Below are 14,544 nucleotides of genomic sequence, written 5' to 3'. Positions count from 1 at the left end.
GGTGAGAGGGAAAGACGCTGAAGGAGAGAAAATAATTAAGATACTCCTTTTCTATATCTAACTTACTAGAGAATAATTTCTCAGCCAAAAAATACGTTGTTGAGCTGAGATTGTGCTTTGAAGCCACAGAGAGAAATAGAGCTCACATACCAGAGTAGTTACTCCCAGCCAGTTTCTGTCTCCGGCATATCAGCTCGTAAAACTTCCTCTGTCTTTTTACAATAGTAGTAACACAGCATGTTCTGTAAGTATTAGACTGAGTAGGAAAACTCATGTGTTTCAGGTCACATTTTCCACACGCAAAAAAATATGAATCCACTTATTAAGTATATATCTAGGATTCTGCTCAATATATAATCTATAATTTCTGTCATAAAAGTTTTCATATATGTACACATTTTTCAAGTTTATTTCTTGATATGCAAAGCAAGTGTGCGGGTTCAGGCACTCATCTTCCCCTTGACTTTAACAAGGCTACTTGTGTATCATGTCATACATCAGCCTTGGTGAGATAGGAGCTGCAAAGTGGTTTTGTACAGTTAGGTAGGAATTTTGCAGATGTGCGTTAGAGAAGGGTTTAGTAAGCTCAGTGTGGAATAGGTTAGACTATGATGATTATTTTGGTACTTTATGAGATTTTTCAAAACTGTATATACCAACCTATTTAGATTGGCTGATAAACGTTATAGAAATCCCTTTGAGGACATCTGTAGGTGCCTGAATACAAATATAGTCTTGAGTTCACAAGAGACAAAGATGAGATCTGGATCTGAGCATCTGCAGTACCAAAGGGGAGCAAGGAAGGTTGTGTTTGAAATTGAGCTCTGGCTTTAAAATTTGTAGTGGCAATAAGTAAAATGGTTGAGGTTTTAATCCTAATTTTTCCACAAAGTATAGGCTTGCTAAATGTTAAGTCTTCTGTTTGAAATGATTTCAAAAAATAAAATAAAATTGCAATGAGTTTTATGGCCATTGAAATTTGCCAACATGTGATTTGACGTATCATATTGGTTGTAAGAGAGAATTTTACTAACGGCATTAGTTCTCATTTAGTCTCCTTTTCTTCTCCAAGTCTTTCTTTACAAGTACAATTACATTGCAGAGTTTTATCAAGTTATTTTAGAAGGACTCTCCCAGTGATTGTGGCACGAAACTTCTATCATTGCTGAACACTTAGGGTGCTCTCACAACATGCCCAGTAGCTAAGGTTGAATTCATTTTCATGCTGCATTTTTCTAGTGTGCTTAGGTAACTTCCTAGTTGAAAATGATTTAAGTACCCATGTTTTCCACTTTTGGGACATTTTTTTTTGTTTGAACCGCAGTCTTTTCACTGAAGTACAGCCACACCTTCCACCCTAGCTTTTCATCAGGAGGCATGGACTCAAGTGCCACTTTGCTGAGCTGCAGCCAGTAAAGGGACAGAGTCTGGATTTCCATGGGCAAATATTGTGTGTGCAGATGAGTGATGTTGTAGTAGGCTTAAAATGATCCTTCCTGTTCTCCTTTCAACTGTCCGGGGTTGTTTAGTTTATGATTTCCACTAAGACATTACTCTGGTGTAGAGATCTAACACCACACACCATCATACTTTATTTCAATCCTGGCTCATTTCTATGTTTAATCATACCATTATGTTGTATTTGTGAGCAAATTTCTGGAACTCTGACCCTGGCAAGGTATAGACTAATGCATCTTGGCAGTGTCAATATTCCAGCTCAAAAGAAAGCTATATCTTCAGATTCCAGCTGGAAGAGGCTATGTTCTTTTTTTTATTTTTATTTTTTTTTCCAGCTAGTGAGCCACCAGAGAGGCTAAAATGATAGGTAAATGGTTGGGAATCTTAAAAGACAATAAATAAACCATCTTCGGAGTATCTTCATGCTCTTACATATTTCTGAAGAGAAACTATCGCTAATGTGTTAGTATTAGTTCTCCTATTGCCTGATTAAGTAGTTTATAAACTTACATTGAGACGACAGGCTGCTAGGTACTCCTTTCCCAGTGAAATATAGCCTGACATTCAAAACCAGGGGTCTGTGTTTGCCAGGTTTTGCTCTATAAGAGAGATCCTAATCTCAACAAGATAAACTGCTTAAATAAAAGTTGATGAAAGAACAGTCCGAATAGTGGATTATGCTCTCAGTGTTTTACAGTGCTTTGCTTTGGGACAATTCCTTGCTTGTATTTTGGGGGAAGTCAGTCAGAGAGCTGCAGTTTTAGGTGTTCTGAGAATTTTATTAATCATGGTTTTTACCTAGTTAATTTCTGTTCAGTTCTTGCATATTCATTTTGGGCTTGGAAAAAAATATGGGGAAAGGGTTAAGAGCGTGCTTGCTCTTCATCTGTTTTAAATCCATAAATGCAAGCCCCTGTGCTGTTTCAAGGTTTCAGATTACTCTCTGTGATTTATAGGAAAAGGCTGTTCTCTGCAAGTTGAAATCCCATGTGTTTCTCCACCATTGTAAAACAACAAATCTTTGAGTGTGCTTCCAGTTGCAAAAATTGCAGTTTTGAGCTGTGTTTGTAACTTATTTTTTTCCAATGTGATGTCACTGACACAGAAAGTGAGGTCCCCTTGTCCTGTATCCATGCAAGATTTTACAGCTCTTTTCAGAGTGGCTTGCACAGACTGTAGCAACACGCTCGTGTTTATAATTTTCTATCACTTTGCTTTGGGAGGATACGCCCACTGAAAAGTGCAGCTGTAGGCAGACACTGATATCATTCCATGTAAGTTATATCCAGAGCCCCTGCAGAGATGGCAGACCAGAAAGTGTGATGACCGAGCAGTCAATGTACTCCCATCCACTTCTGATGTACCATGGTGTAAATCAGTGCAGAATTTCGCCTCGTATATTTTTCAGTTGGTATAGTGCTTACAAACAGCTTTGCAGAGATGACATTCATCTTCTCTTTTTCATTGTTAAATGGCAGGAAAAATTACCAGTTATCTCTGGTAGAAAGCAACATGGACAATGTTAGGGATTTCTGAAATATTGTTATCACTAATTTTGCTAGTGTAAATATTACAATTAAAGCCAGTTGTCTTTTCCTTTCAAATGTTTTTTTTTCCAGTTGTAATTCCTGCCTCTACAATAGGAGAGCTGCTTTATTTTGTCTGTCAGAATGGTATAATTGCTTTCACTTGTTTTGAAGAGCAGAGATGCTCTCTAGGTTTAGCTACTTGGCCTTGCTAGAATAGCACAAAGCTGCAAAAATATATAACTGAATCAACCTCTTGCCTCTGGTTGGCTTTATGAAGGAAAAAACACACACAATTAATTAGCAGTATTTAACAATGCACATATTACTGAGATGAAGAAAGAAAGCGAAGAAGGTTCTGCCTGAAGTCATTATGCTAGGTTAAGTGAGTAGAAAGGCAATGTTGCTTTGACCTTCCACAGGTTCCTCATGAATCCACTTCAGTAGCTGATCTACTAAAAGCCCATCCTTTTGTCTCAGAACTGAAGGCTAAATAGGATGCCGTTAGTAGTAGCATTACCTGATGATAATAGAATATAAATTAGTATGTTAAAGTGCTATGTAAAGTGAAAAAAAAAAAAAAAAAACACATAATTGAGATGTCATAGTGAGTCTTGATCATAATTTTGGTGGCGTTACATCTCATGTTCTGCCTTGTATCTGATGTGTCTTCTGAGCAATGCAATTCAAGCTAAGGAGAAAAGCCAGACTCAGGCTTGAGTTTGCAGTGGTCTGGCAGCTCCCTAGGATGAATGCAACAAAGAGCTACCTTGTAGCGTTAACAGCTTACTGGCATAATGAAGCAGTGTAACAGAAGTCAGTTTAATATCCAAAGGTTATTGTAAATTTAATAGGCTAGCAGTAGGGAGACAAGCAACCATAAGCAATATGGTTATTTCTTCCTTGCATTGCTGATTTTAGCCATTTAAGTCCTTGTATAATTTAGAGCCATGCATGACAAGCTCTGCAAAAAATATTTTTAATCTGTCAAATAATGCTATTAACTAGATGCTGCAAAATAATAATATTCGTGACTTTCCTCCTGCATTCCAACTCTACTGTGTTCTATATTCAGCTTCTTTAGAAAAGGAGTTTAATTTGTCAGAAGATGTCTGGAAGACAATACCATATGTCATTATTTACTTACCTGTCATATCATTTGTCTAGTTACTTTCAAATTTTTTTGCCTTGAAACCAAGTTAAAAAAAAACCCTCAGGTTCTGACTCAACAAGATGCAGCTATTGAAGAGCTAACTAAATGTTCTCTGTGAGTAGATAATGGAGAATCCACCAAATTAAGGGCATGACACACAATTCTGGCAAAATGGAAATGAGATTTTATATTTGTCCGCTGTGTGAGACAGATTATTTCAGTCCCTTTCAAATATCATTTTGTGTTCCATTTTTTTCTTCAAGTCCTTTGTGCAGTTTTTCATAGCCTGCCAACAGGTGTAAGTTAAAACAAAACTGTGCAAATAAACAATCAAGACTGCTTAGGATGTACAAGAAACATTGTAGTTTTACCTGGTTTGAACACAAACTTCTATACTAGGGGTTATTTTCTTAGCTAACATTGTTGGCAGAACACAAATGAACTCTTTGACGTTATGTCAGTTCATCCTTCATGGCATTGTTCCTGAAAAAAATTCCTGAAGATCATCTTTATTCTAGCCAAAGCTAGTTGTCTTAGTTGTCTTGGTTCTAGAAATACTGTATATTGGACCATTTCACCCAAAAGATGTTGAAAAAATTGCAGCCAAAATCCTGTGCTGTTCAGCTACTCTGAATCCTCTCCTGTAGCTGGAAATGAGTTTTTGTTTTGCTTGTTGAACATACTGAAGAATAGAGGAACGACTGAAGATTGGCTCGGGTGTCAGCCTGCTTGGTGTGCTATCTTCCTTATTCCATGTCCACTCTTCCAGTGTCACATGAACGCTTTGCAGAAGGCTGTTCTTGAAAGTTCAGTTGTGAAATGGTCCACTTGGAGTTACAGCAATAGAGTCCTTGTGCAGCAATATAGATATTAGAGTGTTTACACTTTGGATGAGTTATGAAGCCAAACTCCTTGTGAGGCTGATGGTCCCTAGGAGAAAAACAACGTCCCAAAACATCTGTGCTTTGTACCGTTGCTTGCTGATCACATAGCATTTGTAACTTCTGTTAATTCTGGGTCAGGAAAGCAAAGATTCTTTCCCTTTTCAGGCATACATTTAAGAACACGTTTTAGATTGCCTTGATACAAGCATATTGTAATGGCCCAGACTGATTAGCTGTATTTTGCAGACACACTCCGTGGCCTTCCATTGCTGAGGTCAGCATGTGCCTTTCACTGGAATATTTTAAATTAAAAAAACAGCAACAACAGCAAGAAAGACCAATCACAAATACAGTCAGAGAATACTGTACAGGAGGAACTTAGAAATGTTAATTCAGATTCAGTTAATTCCCCTGGGGCTGTGTTCATGTTCAATAACCAAAACATCTACTGCCTGAAATGTGTACCAAGAGAGTGGATTTGATGTTGCACAGTATTCTTGAAGAACAGTTTATAAATTTACAGTCACTAAGGATCTCCTTTGTGAAGTCAGTCTTGACATTCCCCTCAGTAGGGAACAGCAATTATATTAGGAGACATGTACATTTAAGTCAAGCAGCTCACATTTTTAAAGTTTGAGACTTGAAACAGCCTGTTCTCTAAAATATTAATGCAAAATTCCTTATAGAAATCACTTGCTGCTAAGTTTGAATAATTCATTGCTTAGATGAACAAATGGTATCGTATCTGTTCATGAGCAACTGGCAAGTATGATAAGAAGCATTGATCTGTCATAACTAGGTTATGTTGCTCACCTGTAATTATTAGAATGCCTTTTCATATAAGACCAAAGAAGTTTGAAACATGTATTGTACCCGCTATTTGTGATTCTCCTTGTTTTCTGCATGATAGCTCTTATTTCTTTATCTTTTTTGCATTTAAATTTATGAAGACCCGGGAGGGTAAGCACTATGGGGATAGCTGAATTCATTTCATTTATGTTGTTACTAGTTTCTAATTTTACTGTCAAAGATAAGTGGGAACCCTAGAAGGCAAAATCTAGGAAAAGAAAATGTTTGTCCATTAAAAATACACACATTCATACACCTGAAAATGTTATGGAAGCATTTATATAAACACTAAGCTTGGCTGAAGCCAATTTAATAAAGCTTTGCATTTGTAATTGGTTTGCTTTTCAGGTGTCATTGTTCTTTTCTAACAGTTTTGGGCAACTTTTACTAGTTTGCCCTTAAGATGTTATTTGTGAATCATTCTATGGGTGAGGTTATTTTTTGGGAGCCCCTGATAAACGTAGAATGATGACTGCAGAAGTACGTCAGAAGTAAACAGTAGTTGCCATGCTGTAGTACCAAGTCCAAGGAGAAGATGGGTAGCTCACATTATTTGAAATAATCAGTGATACTAATTTTGTTCCTGTGTATGGTGAGCAAGCGTTTCCTAGTACAAGACACACATCAGTGCAACCTGATCCATTCCAACTTGCCACATATAAAATGTTGCCCAATAACAGAGACTCCCATCAAGTGTAATGTGTAGGGAATGACAGAATGTGTGGAAAGACAAGAATAACCTTGTGTCACAGCAAATTCTATACGAAAAGCCCCTAGAGAACTAATGATGAAAGATTTTGTTAGACTTAAATGCAGTAATGAAATGGCCTAATGTAGTTGCTCTGAATCTTTTCCACCAGATTTTGTTACAAGGAACAGTTTTCAGTGCCTGAATGGAAAAAGATTTCAGTTCACATGCAGAAAATATTATTAAAATCTTATGTGTTAAAAATAAAGTTCAAGTCTAAATAATCATTAGTGCCAAAAACTTAAAGGCAGCCAACTGCAACCATAGTTCTTAATACTTCAGCTCTGTCTTAAGTCAGAAATTTAAGAAGACTGCAGAGAATTTAAATATATTTGAAAACTGAGCTCGACTTCAAATCACTGTTAGGTTTACTGAGAAGAGGGTATTTGTAAAGGATATTGTAACTCTGTGTCTCTCCTGCTGAGTTTTCCTTCTTGTTAAACTCATTCTGAGCAGTGTTGACCTTTTAACTCTGATGATATCGATGCCCTTGTACATGGGGATGTCTGTGCCAGATATTATGGTCCTGAAAATGAGATGTTTTACAAGTGAACAAAATACAAGTGTTTTAATTGGGAAATTAGCACCACTTTTCCTCTGAATTGTTGATTCAGTATTTCTGTTAGCACTAAATCAGTATGTAGAATACCTTTCTAAGATGAGGAGGAGGCCAAACTTGTAATGGGATTACTAAGGATTTGATATCACATTCAGCATCATTGCAAGAACAATAAATATTCCCAATTACTAAATATTTTTCCTATCTCATTCTGTAATGAAAGAACTGTGCATTTTAGAAAGGGGATTAATCTTATAAAGCTTCTTCTTATTTTAAAAAAAGATTAATCTTTTCTTGAAATGTGAAACAGCCATACCGTGTAACTGCTTTCTTCCTGGTTGGTGTTGTAGGAAGAAAACATCCATTCTTGGAATCTTAGCCTTGGCCCCATAAGCATTCTTCTGGGGAAGTTCTGCAGGTCCCTTTGCAGGCTTGAGACAGCAACCTGCAGTGAGGATGGATGCTGGCTTGAAGTGTAGGGTCATCACTGTGGCTGTCTGTGAATGCAGGACTGTAGAATGAGTCATGCCTTTGGGATTGTATTGAGGTTTTGGATATGTTGTAAAAAATAAATAGCATTGCAATACTAATGGCTCTTTTACAATAGTTTGGGGCATTTGTAAATATATAACTTTCCAAGCAAATGAGAATGTCTGTAAAAGTACCTTAAGTTCTTCAGCATGCTTGTTTTCCAAATTATTTGAAATTCCAGTCCAGATTTCTGACGGACTAATGAAGAGATCGGGTTTCTTCCAAATGGTTTGTGGTAGGTTAAGTAACCTAACAACAAAAGAAGGCAGAAAAACTGATGATTTCTAGTCATTTTATTCTGTCAGGCTTTCTCTTATACTGTGGATGCTCAAGCCACCCACTGCCTTTTGTTGCATGTTTCTTGTGTTCTTTTCTTTGTCCTCATTTCTTACACTTCATGGAGTGACCACATCAGCAATAGGGTACTTTTTCAGTACACAGAGAAAAGCAAACCTAGTTTCTAAGTGTCAGATTAGGAATAATTTAGGGCTTCTATGAAGTTATCAACCCTACTTCTACCAGAATGACTTTCTGTTATTGATTAGTTGTTATATCCTTTGTAATCCTTCTAGATAATTCCTATGGTTTCTGACAATTTTCTTGCTTCACTGGCAACTCTAGTTATTAATTTTTTGAGTTTAAGTCTGTTAGAAATGTTGTGTCGTATATGCTGTGTTGAAGATTATCTTGATGTCATATTTATATTGAGACAGAAGTTTACCGGCAGCCAGGGAAAGATATTGGCAGTTAGTGGCTGTGCAGTAAGTTGTGTATAAGGAGCTGTAGGTCTTGGTCCAAGACAAGACAGTGGATATTTCTGGCCTTATGGTTGAAGCCCAGTTAAACGTTTGAACTGTAATGTTCTTCCTGCCACTCCTATGACTGTTCCCTGTGCTGGCACTGGGGACACTGTGATGCTCACACTGCCTCTCTTGGCTACATCCATCACATGGAAAGGATACTTCAGCTGCTTGAGCTGACTTTCACCAACATGAAATTCATGGAGGCAAAATAAAAGTGAAGGGTTATTTGAAAAACAACAACAAAATCCCTTTAATCTTTTTTTTTCCAGAAAAGCTCACAAAGAGGGGTTGTCTAGTATTGGAAGCAGTAGTCTTTAGCTTGATTTTTCAGTTATGAAAGCCACTTAAGCTTATTTTTGAAAGTAACATCCTAGGAGTTATTGAAATTACTCAGATGGTGGTTGGCAAGTCAGTTCAGATGTCAGTTATCATGAGATGAGTGGGCATGGTGAGAGCCTAACCCTGATGAATGCTCACGAGAGAAGAACAGCTTCATTAACCAAAGGGCGAAAGCCTTTTCTACTGTCCCTGTTACTAATGCACTTACCAAACAACTTTTCTACCAAATGTAGGCATAACCAAACCTGTAAGAAGTAGGGATTTCACTTGAAACAGTGTTTAGCTCCCACAATAGATTGAAAGAGGCAGGCTTTCACAGGTGTCTCAGTAGTCCCTGCCTGAAAAAGAGAAAATTCCCTGGTTCCTGATGACCCAGCTGTAGCATGAGCAAAGAGGTGACATGCACCTGGCACTGCCATTGAAGATGTGTTCTGTGCAGAAGTAATTCTCCAGAGAGCGTCTCCCGCTTTCTCTGTGAATCATGAACCATGAAAGTATGCTGGCCCTGTACCTAGAAGCACTCTCAGATGATGTAATTTCCCGCCACGCTCCTTTAAAATACAATAACATAAAACGGTCTGCATGAAGATCTTGCTCGGAGGATAATAACGCATTGTGTGGCTATTTCGCATACAATGACTCTGCACGTCCCTCCAGATTGCAGGCAGTCATTCTGTAACTAGAATTTAGAGATGTCACGAGTGGCTGAACAAACAAATATTGCCAGTTAATGTTTAAGCTCTCAATTTACTAAAGCATTTGTTACCAGTTTGCAAAAGAGATCAAACAACTGTGAATCATAACCTTGGCTACTAATTAAATGCTTTATTCCCTTCCCTCATTGCAGAAGCATTTAATCTCAGGGAAGCCGGACAGCCTGTTGGGCAGAATTAGATTTTATGGCATAAGCAGAAGTTCACTGTGAGGTTTCCTATTGCAGTTGGAAATGTAAAGGAACAAAATATTAACTTCCATTCCTGGCATTGAAGTTCATGTTAGCAGTGAAAAAGGATTGATTTAAAATTGCTGTGTTGGAAAATCGTTTTGGTCTTGTAGCATTGTTATGTGACTGAATGGTGAATCTCATTTTTATTGTCCTGCTGCCTTGCGTACAGATGATCCTCTGCATTTAGACAGAGGATGAGGGATTTGGTGTACTTTACTGGTGACCGTGTGCCCCAAAGAAAAGTGTTTTCCTTAAAAATAATGGACTGTGGAGAACATCCCAGAGGAAATGAAGCATAAAACAAAACACTACAAGCAGTTTTATTGCAAGTGAAGTATACTTCTATTTGTCATAAGATGTTGTGTGTACGTTAATGTATGTATACCTGCATGAAGGTTGCGCTATCACACCTTTAATACCTAATACCAAATTCAGCAGCATTTATCTTTTTGGATCTAACTCTGTGAAGTAGAACTTAAAAAGATAAAAACAACTTCTGTGGAAGTTGTCCCTATCCTGAGCAGTGATTCAGCAAGGGCTCTCGCAATGGGAATACCACTTACTAGCATTGAGCTGACTCAGTTCACTGGGAGTGAATCCAAGAAGGCAGCTGGCCCACTTATAAGTGAATTCCCATTCTTATAACATGAGCCACAGTCTTGCAGTCAAATGTGCACGAGAGGGGACCTGGACAGAGTCTCTGAAGACCCTTCAGTAAGCATTAGTAGGGAAGGGCCTCCCATACAAACTCAATTGCAGATTCAGGGAACAATGCATAATCACTGAGGTGCAGTAACTCCGTGTAAGTGCATGTAGTGGACAGTGGGCCTGTGTTGAAAAACTTATGTTATTAATTTGAAAAGCTATCCTATCTTACAGTGTATTTGGAGAAAGTAATTTTTATTTATTTTATTTATTTTATTTAGATGCTAGCTGAGAGGCAGTACACGTGTAGGAAATAAATGTATTTCGGTCTTGTTTTTGGCTTTTGCACTTGGAGAAAGCTAGTTTCCCACTCAAAAGTCTGAGTTTTCGTAAAGGCTCTTCTTGCCATATTGTTCAGAGGACTGATGTCCATCACTGGCACATGCAAAATTTCTGTTTGCTGAGAGAAGTTTGTCCTGAGGAGTTACCTGAATGTTCACTGATACTTCAGACTGTGTTTAACTGAAACAAATTGGGTAATCCCATGCTATAATATACCAAATAACCAAGCTTTTACAAGACTTAGACATTATTTTTTCATCACATAGTGCATATGAACATGGTCAAGTTCAATACAGGATAAGTATAAAGATAAAGTGCATAGGGACATCCCTACCTATCAGCATTGTTAGTAACAATCTATAAAGGAAAAACACATGGAATATGTAAGTAAGACCAACTCTGCTTTGTCTGCTCCCGTGCCTAAGCCATCACTGGATGTCTACTTGAGATGAAAACTCAAAATGCTAGAGGGTTGATCATTTTAAAAAGAAGGAAACATTGTCATGTACTTGATTCTAACCCATCTGGAGACTAGTAATAGAGTGAGCAAGTAGAATAAGTCATCAACAGATATTTCATGTATTAGATTTGGTGTTGTAATGTTAAGAAGAAAAAACTGTCCTTCTTGCAAGCATTAAAAGTTATGAAGGATGGCAAATAACTGCAAATAACCTGTAATAAACAGGTTTCGTTCATACACACATTTCTTTCTGAAAAATAATATTGTTGGGTAGCATGAAAAGTTGTACAAATCACAACTTGTTTTTAGTTCTCATCTTATTTTATATGCAAGAGAAGAGAGAGACATTTGTTTAAAGACCTTCAGGATTAGTCTGTATTTATGTATGCTTCCAGTTCAGTTTGGGGACGCATGTGTATATTGAGGTTGCATTCAGCTGCCACGGGATCATTTGTATTGTTTAGCAGACAACTACTTGAAAATCTTCAGTATTTTAAAAATCATTTTTGAAAGCCAAATGATTTTCGTGAAGGGATGTATTGTACTTAGTGAAAGGAAAAGAAAAACCTGAATTCTAATTGTGTGTAAAAGCTGTGCGTGGCTGAACTGGGAAAGATGAGTAGAGGATTGCTTTGACAGAGGTTAAGTGAACACTTCTTGCTGTGACATGTATGCAAACCTAACGTGGGGCAGATAAAATCCTGACTTTTATGGCATTCTTGGGAGGTGGGGAAGGTCAAAATAGTACGATGTTGTACACACTGGATGAATTGCTACTCCTTACATTACACATCTACATGTTGGTGAAGCACTTGCTAAAGGCTGCTATTTCACCATTTGGAAGGAGATGCTCCTTCACCTCACTCACCTGCCTTGCTTTTCCCACAGGCTGCGAGAACATCACCGTGCTGCAATTAAAGTGATTCGACGAATGCAGTATTTTGTGGCAAAGAAAAAGTTTCAGGTGAGTAGTGAATAGAAAGCTGCTTTTCCTAATAAGCCCTCTTATTCTCCTGCTTCATTGTTTCTTTTAGAAACTTCAAGAGACTGACACAATTCATTTCAGTAATGGAGAGCTACACCCACTATTCTCTCTCTACTTGAATAGAGTAGTTGTTAGCAGCAGGCTAGTCAACTGTGGACACACAGAAAATAGGCTAAACTCCTGAAATGCAGTCTGAATTAAAATGTTATTTTCTGCTAATGGACTTGACCTCTAACCCTCCGTTATCGCTGCCTCTTTCTCACAGTGCAAACATTCTCATATGTCTCCATTAGTTCTGAGCTGTATGTTACTGTCATGCTGAGTCAGTAGGATTAGAGATTAAAATACTACCTCAGCCTTGTTTCTGTCTTTTAGTCAATTATATTGAAGTCCTGATAAGAAACTGGGATGGAAATGTGCTAGTGGATTGGAAGGTTTCTTCGTCCTTTTCCCTTGTTCCTAACACATAGCAATCATACCTCCTTCACTTCTTGTGACAGTCTGTTCTCTTTACTCTAGTCACCTCCACCAACAAACATTTCCAGCATGTCTCTTCACTTGCTGGGATATTGCAATACAATGAGTGTTTCGCAGTGACTATTTTACTTGGTTGCCTGGTCTGAATAAAAATTTGTGACTGCAAACTTTCTATGAATGTGGTTTTAAAATCAATTTAGTTAATCTCGTAAAAATACACGTGTCAACAGCCTTTGGCTTGATTTGAAACAGGTGAATACACGTGTATATAAGAAATATATAATTTGACTTAAAATGAATTAATAAGGGACAGTCTCCATAGAACAGACTTCACAGCTGAAAATGCAAAGAAAGTGGGGAGCTTGACTGCCCACGTGCATACTCGAGCATAAACTTGGCACTACTGTATGGAAGAGATTGAAACCCTTTTCCTTAATCTACACCAAAAAAGGGTTGTGATGGAGGAGGGATCCTTTTTTCCTTCAAATATATGAAGAGCACACCATTTAGGAATAAAAAACCGGTGATAATTAGCAATCCATGGATGCATCATTTCCATAAAGCGCTGCTTGCTGCTACTACAAAGCCTGGATTCTGGCTTCATCTCCAAAATTTAGAACCATCACCTGATTTTTTTAATAATTTCCTTCTGTGAATCTTTTTGTATTCTCCAAGATTGATGAGCCAATTTGTAGCTAAGGTTGCCTTATATTTCCCCAAATTTCATTCAGTTGTGGATAAAGTATTCAGACTAACTGTTTAGGCTGAAATCTCCCATGTTAGGGATTTTCTTGATGGGACCACTTTCAGAAAGTTTCTGCGGGAAGATTTCACCTAACACTTTTCTTAGACTAAAGCTAAGAAAGCCATGGAACCTGGCTACTGGAAAATAATTTCTGTAGTTATGTTGTTGAGAAGTTCCTTAGTGCTGGCTGGTCAGCGCTTGTAACTTGGAAAGGGATGTGGCCCATTCCAGTGAAGCGTCCATTGCTATTCAATGAAAAACAGCATGAGTGTGGCCAATTTCATTACACTTTAATTTATTCTTATTCTGCAAACTGGTTGTGATTCTTTGGTCTGTGGTAATTACAGAATCGTTGCTCCCATAAATTCAGAACATAAAATATTTGCCGTGGCATTAGCGAAACCATTTAGAAACAAGAAGTCTACACACTGCATATCTACCTCCCAGGTGGTAATTGTCAAAAACAGATTTGGAAAATGTCTGAACGCTGTGTGCAACATTATCCACCTGGCAAATAAATGAAACTCCCCTGCGGCAGATGACTTGATAGAAGCTGAAAAAGCATTTCACTGAATAGAATGGGACTATTCAGTTCCTACTTGAAACTTGTTTGTATTCGGTGTCCCATTTACTAAGCTGGTTTCTCAGTTGTGCTCTCACTTTCTCACCTGCAAAAGACCTCTTCCTGCCTGTCTACAAAACCCGTCAACAAGGTTGTCTCTTATCCTTCTTTAGTAGTCTTTATGCTTCCTGGATTATTAATATGAGCTGTTACTAATGAACTAAAAATCTGAGTTAAGATAAAGTGAAACATCTGAAGTCACTACCGTGTTGAAATGATATACCTCTGTTCCTGTTGGAAGTAGAGTTTTCCAATAGGGAGATACCTGATACTTCTCCATAATTTCTGAATACAAGGTCATGACCATGTTTAAAAAATTGGAGAGCACCAAAAGTACAGTTTTCAAAAGCACCTAAGTAACCTAATGCACAAAGTCACCTTGAAATTCTAGCCACGAGGTGCTTTTGGAAATCTCTCCTGTAATTAGGAGATAACCACTCTTGTTATTCTTTCCTCAAACGTATGTTGTAAA

General features: G+C 37.8%; 1 protein-coding gene across 2 annotated transcripts in view; it reads left to right on the top strand.

Annotated features, from left to right (window-relative positions):
* The window catches only part of KCNQ1 (potassium voltage-gated channel subfamily Q member 1), a 321,505-nt gene that overhangs the window by 200,147 nt on the left and 106,814 nt on the right, over positions 1-14,544 (top strand). For both annotated transcript variants that reach the window (XM_421022.8, XM_046942042.1), the window contains one exon: positions 12,132-12,207. In XM_421022.8, coding sequence (XP_421022.5) covers positions 12,132-12,207 — 76 coding nt within the window. The remainder of the gene's footprint in view (positions 1-12,131; positions 12,208-14,544) is intronic.

Source organism: Gallus gallus, chromosome 5 (genome assembly GCF_016699485.2).
Source record: "Gallus gallus isolate bGalGal1 chromosome 5, bGalGal1.mat.broiler.GRCg7b, whole genome shotgun sequence".
NCBI lineage: Eukaryota > Metazoa > Chordata > Aves > Galliformes > Phasianidae > Gallus > Gallus gallus.
The sequence above is the reverse complement of the archived record's forward strand: the minus strand, read 5'-3'. Positions and strand labels throughout refer to the sequence as shown.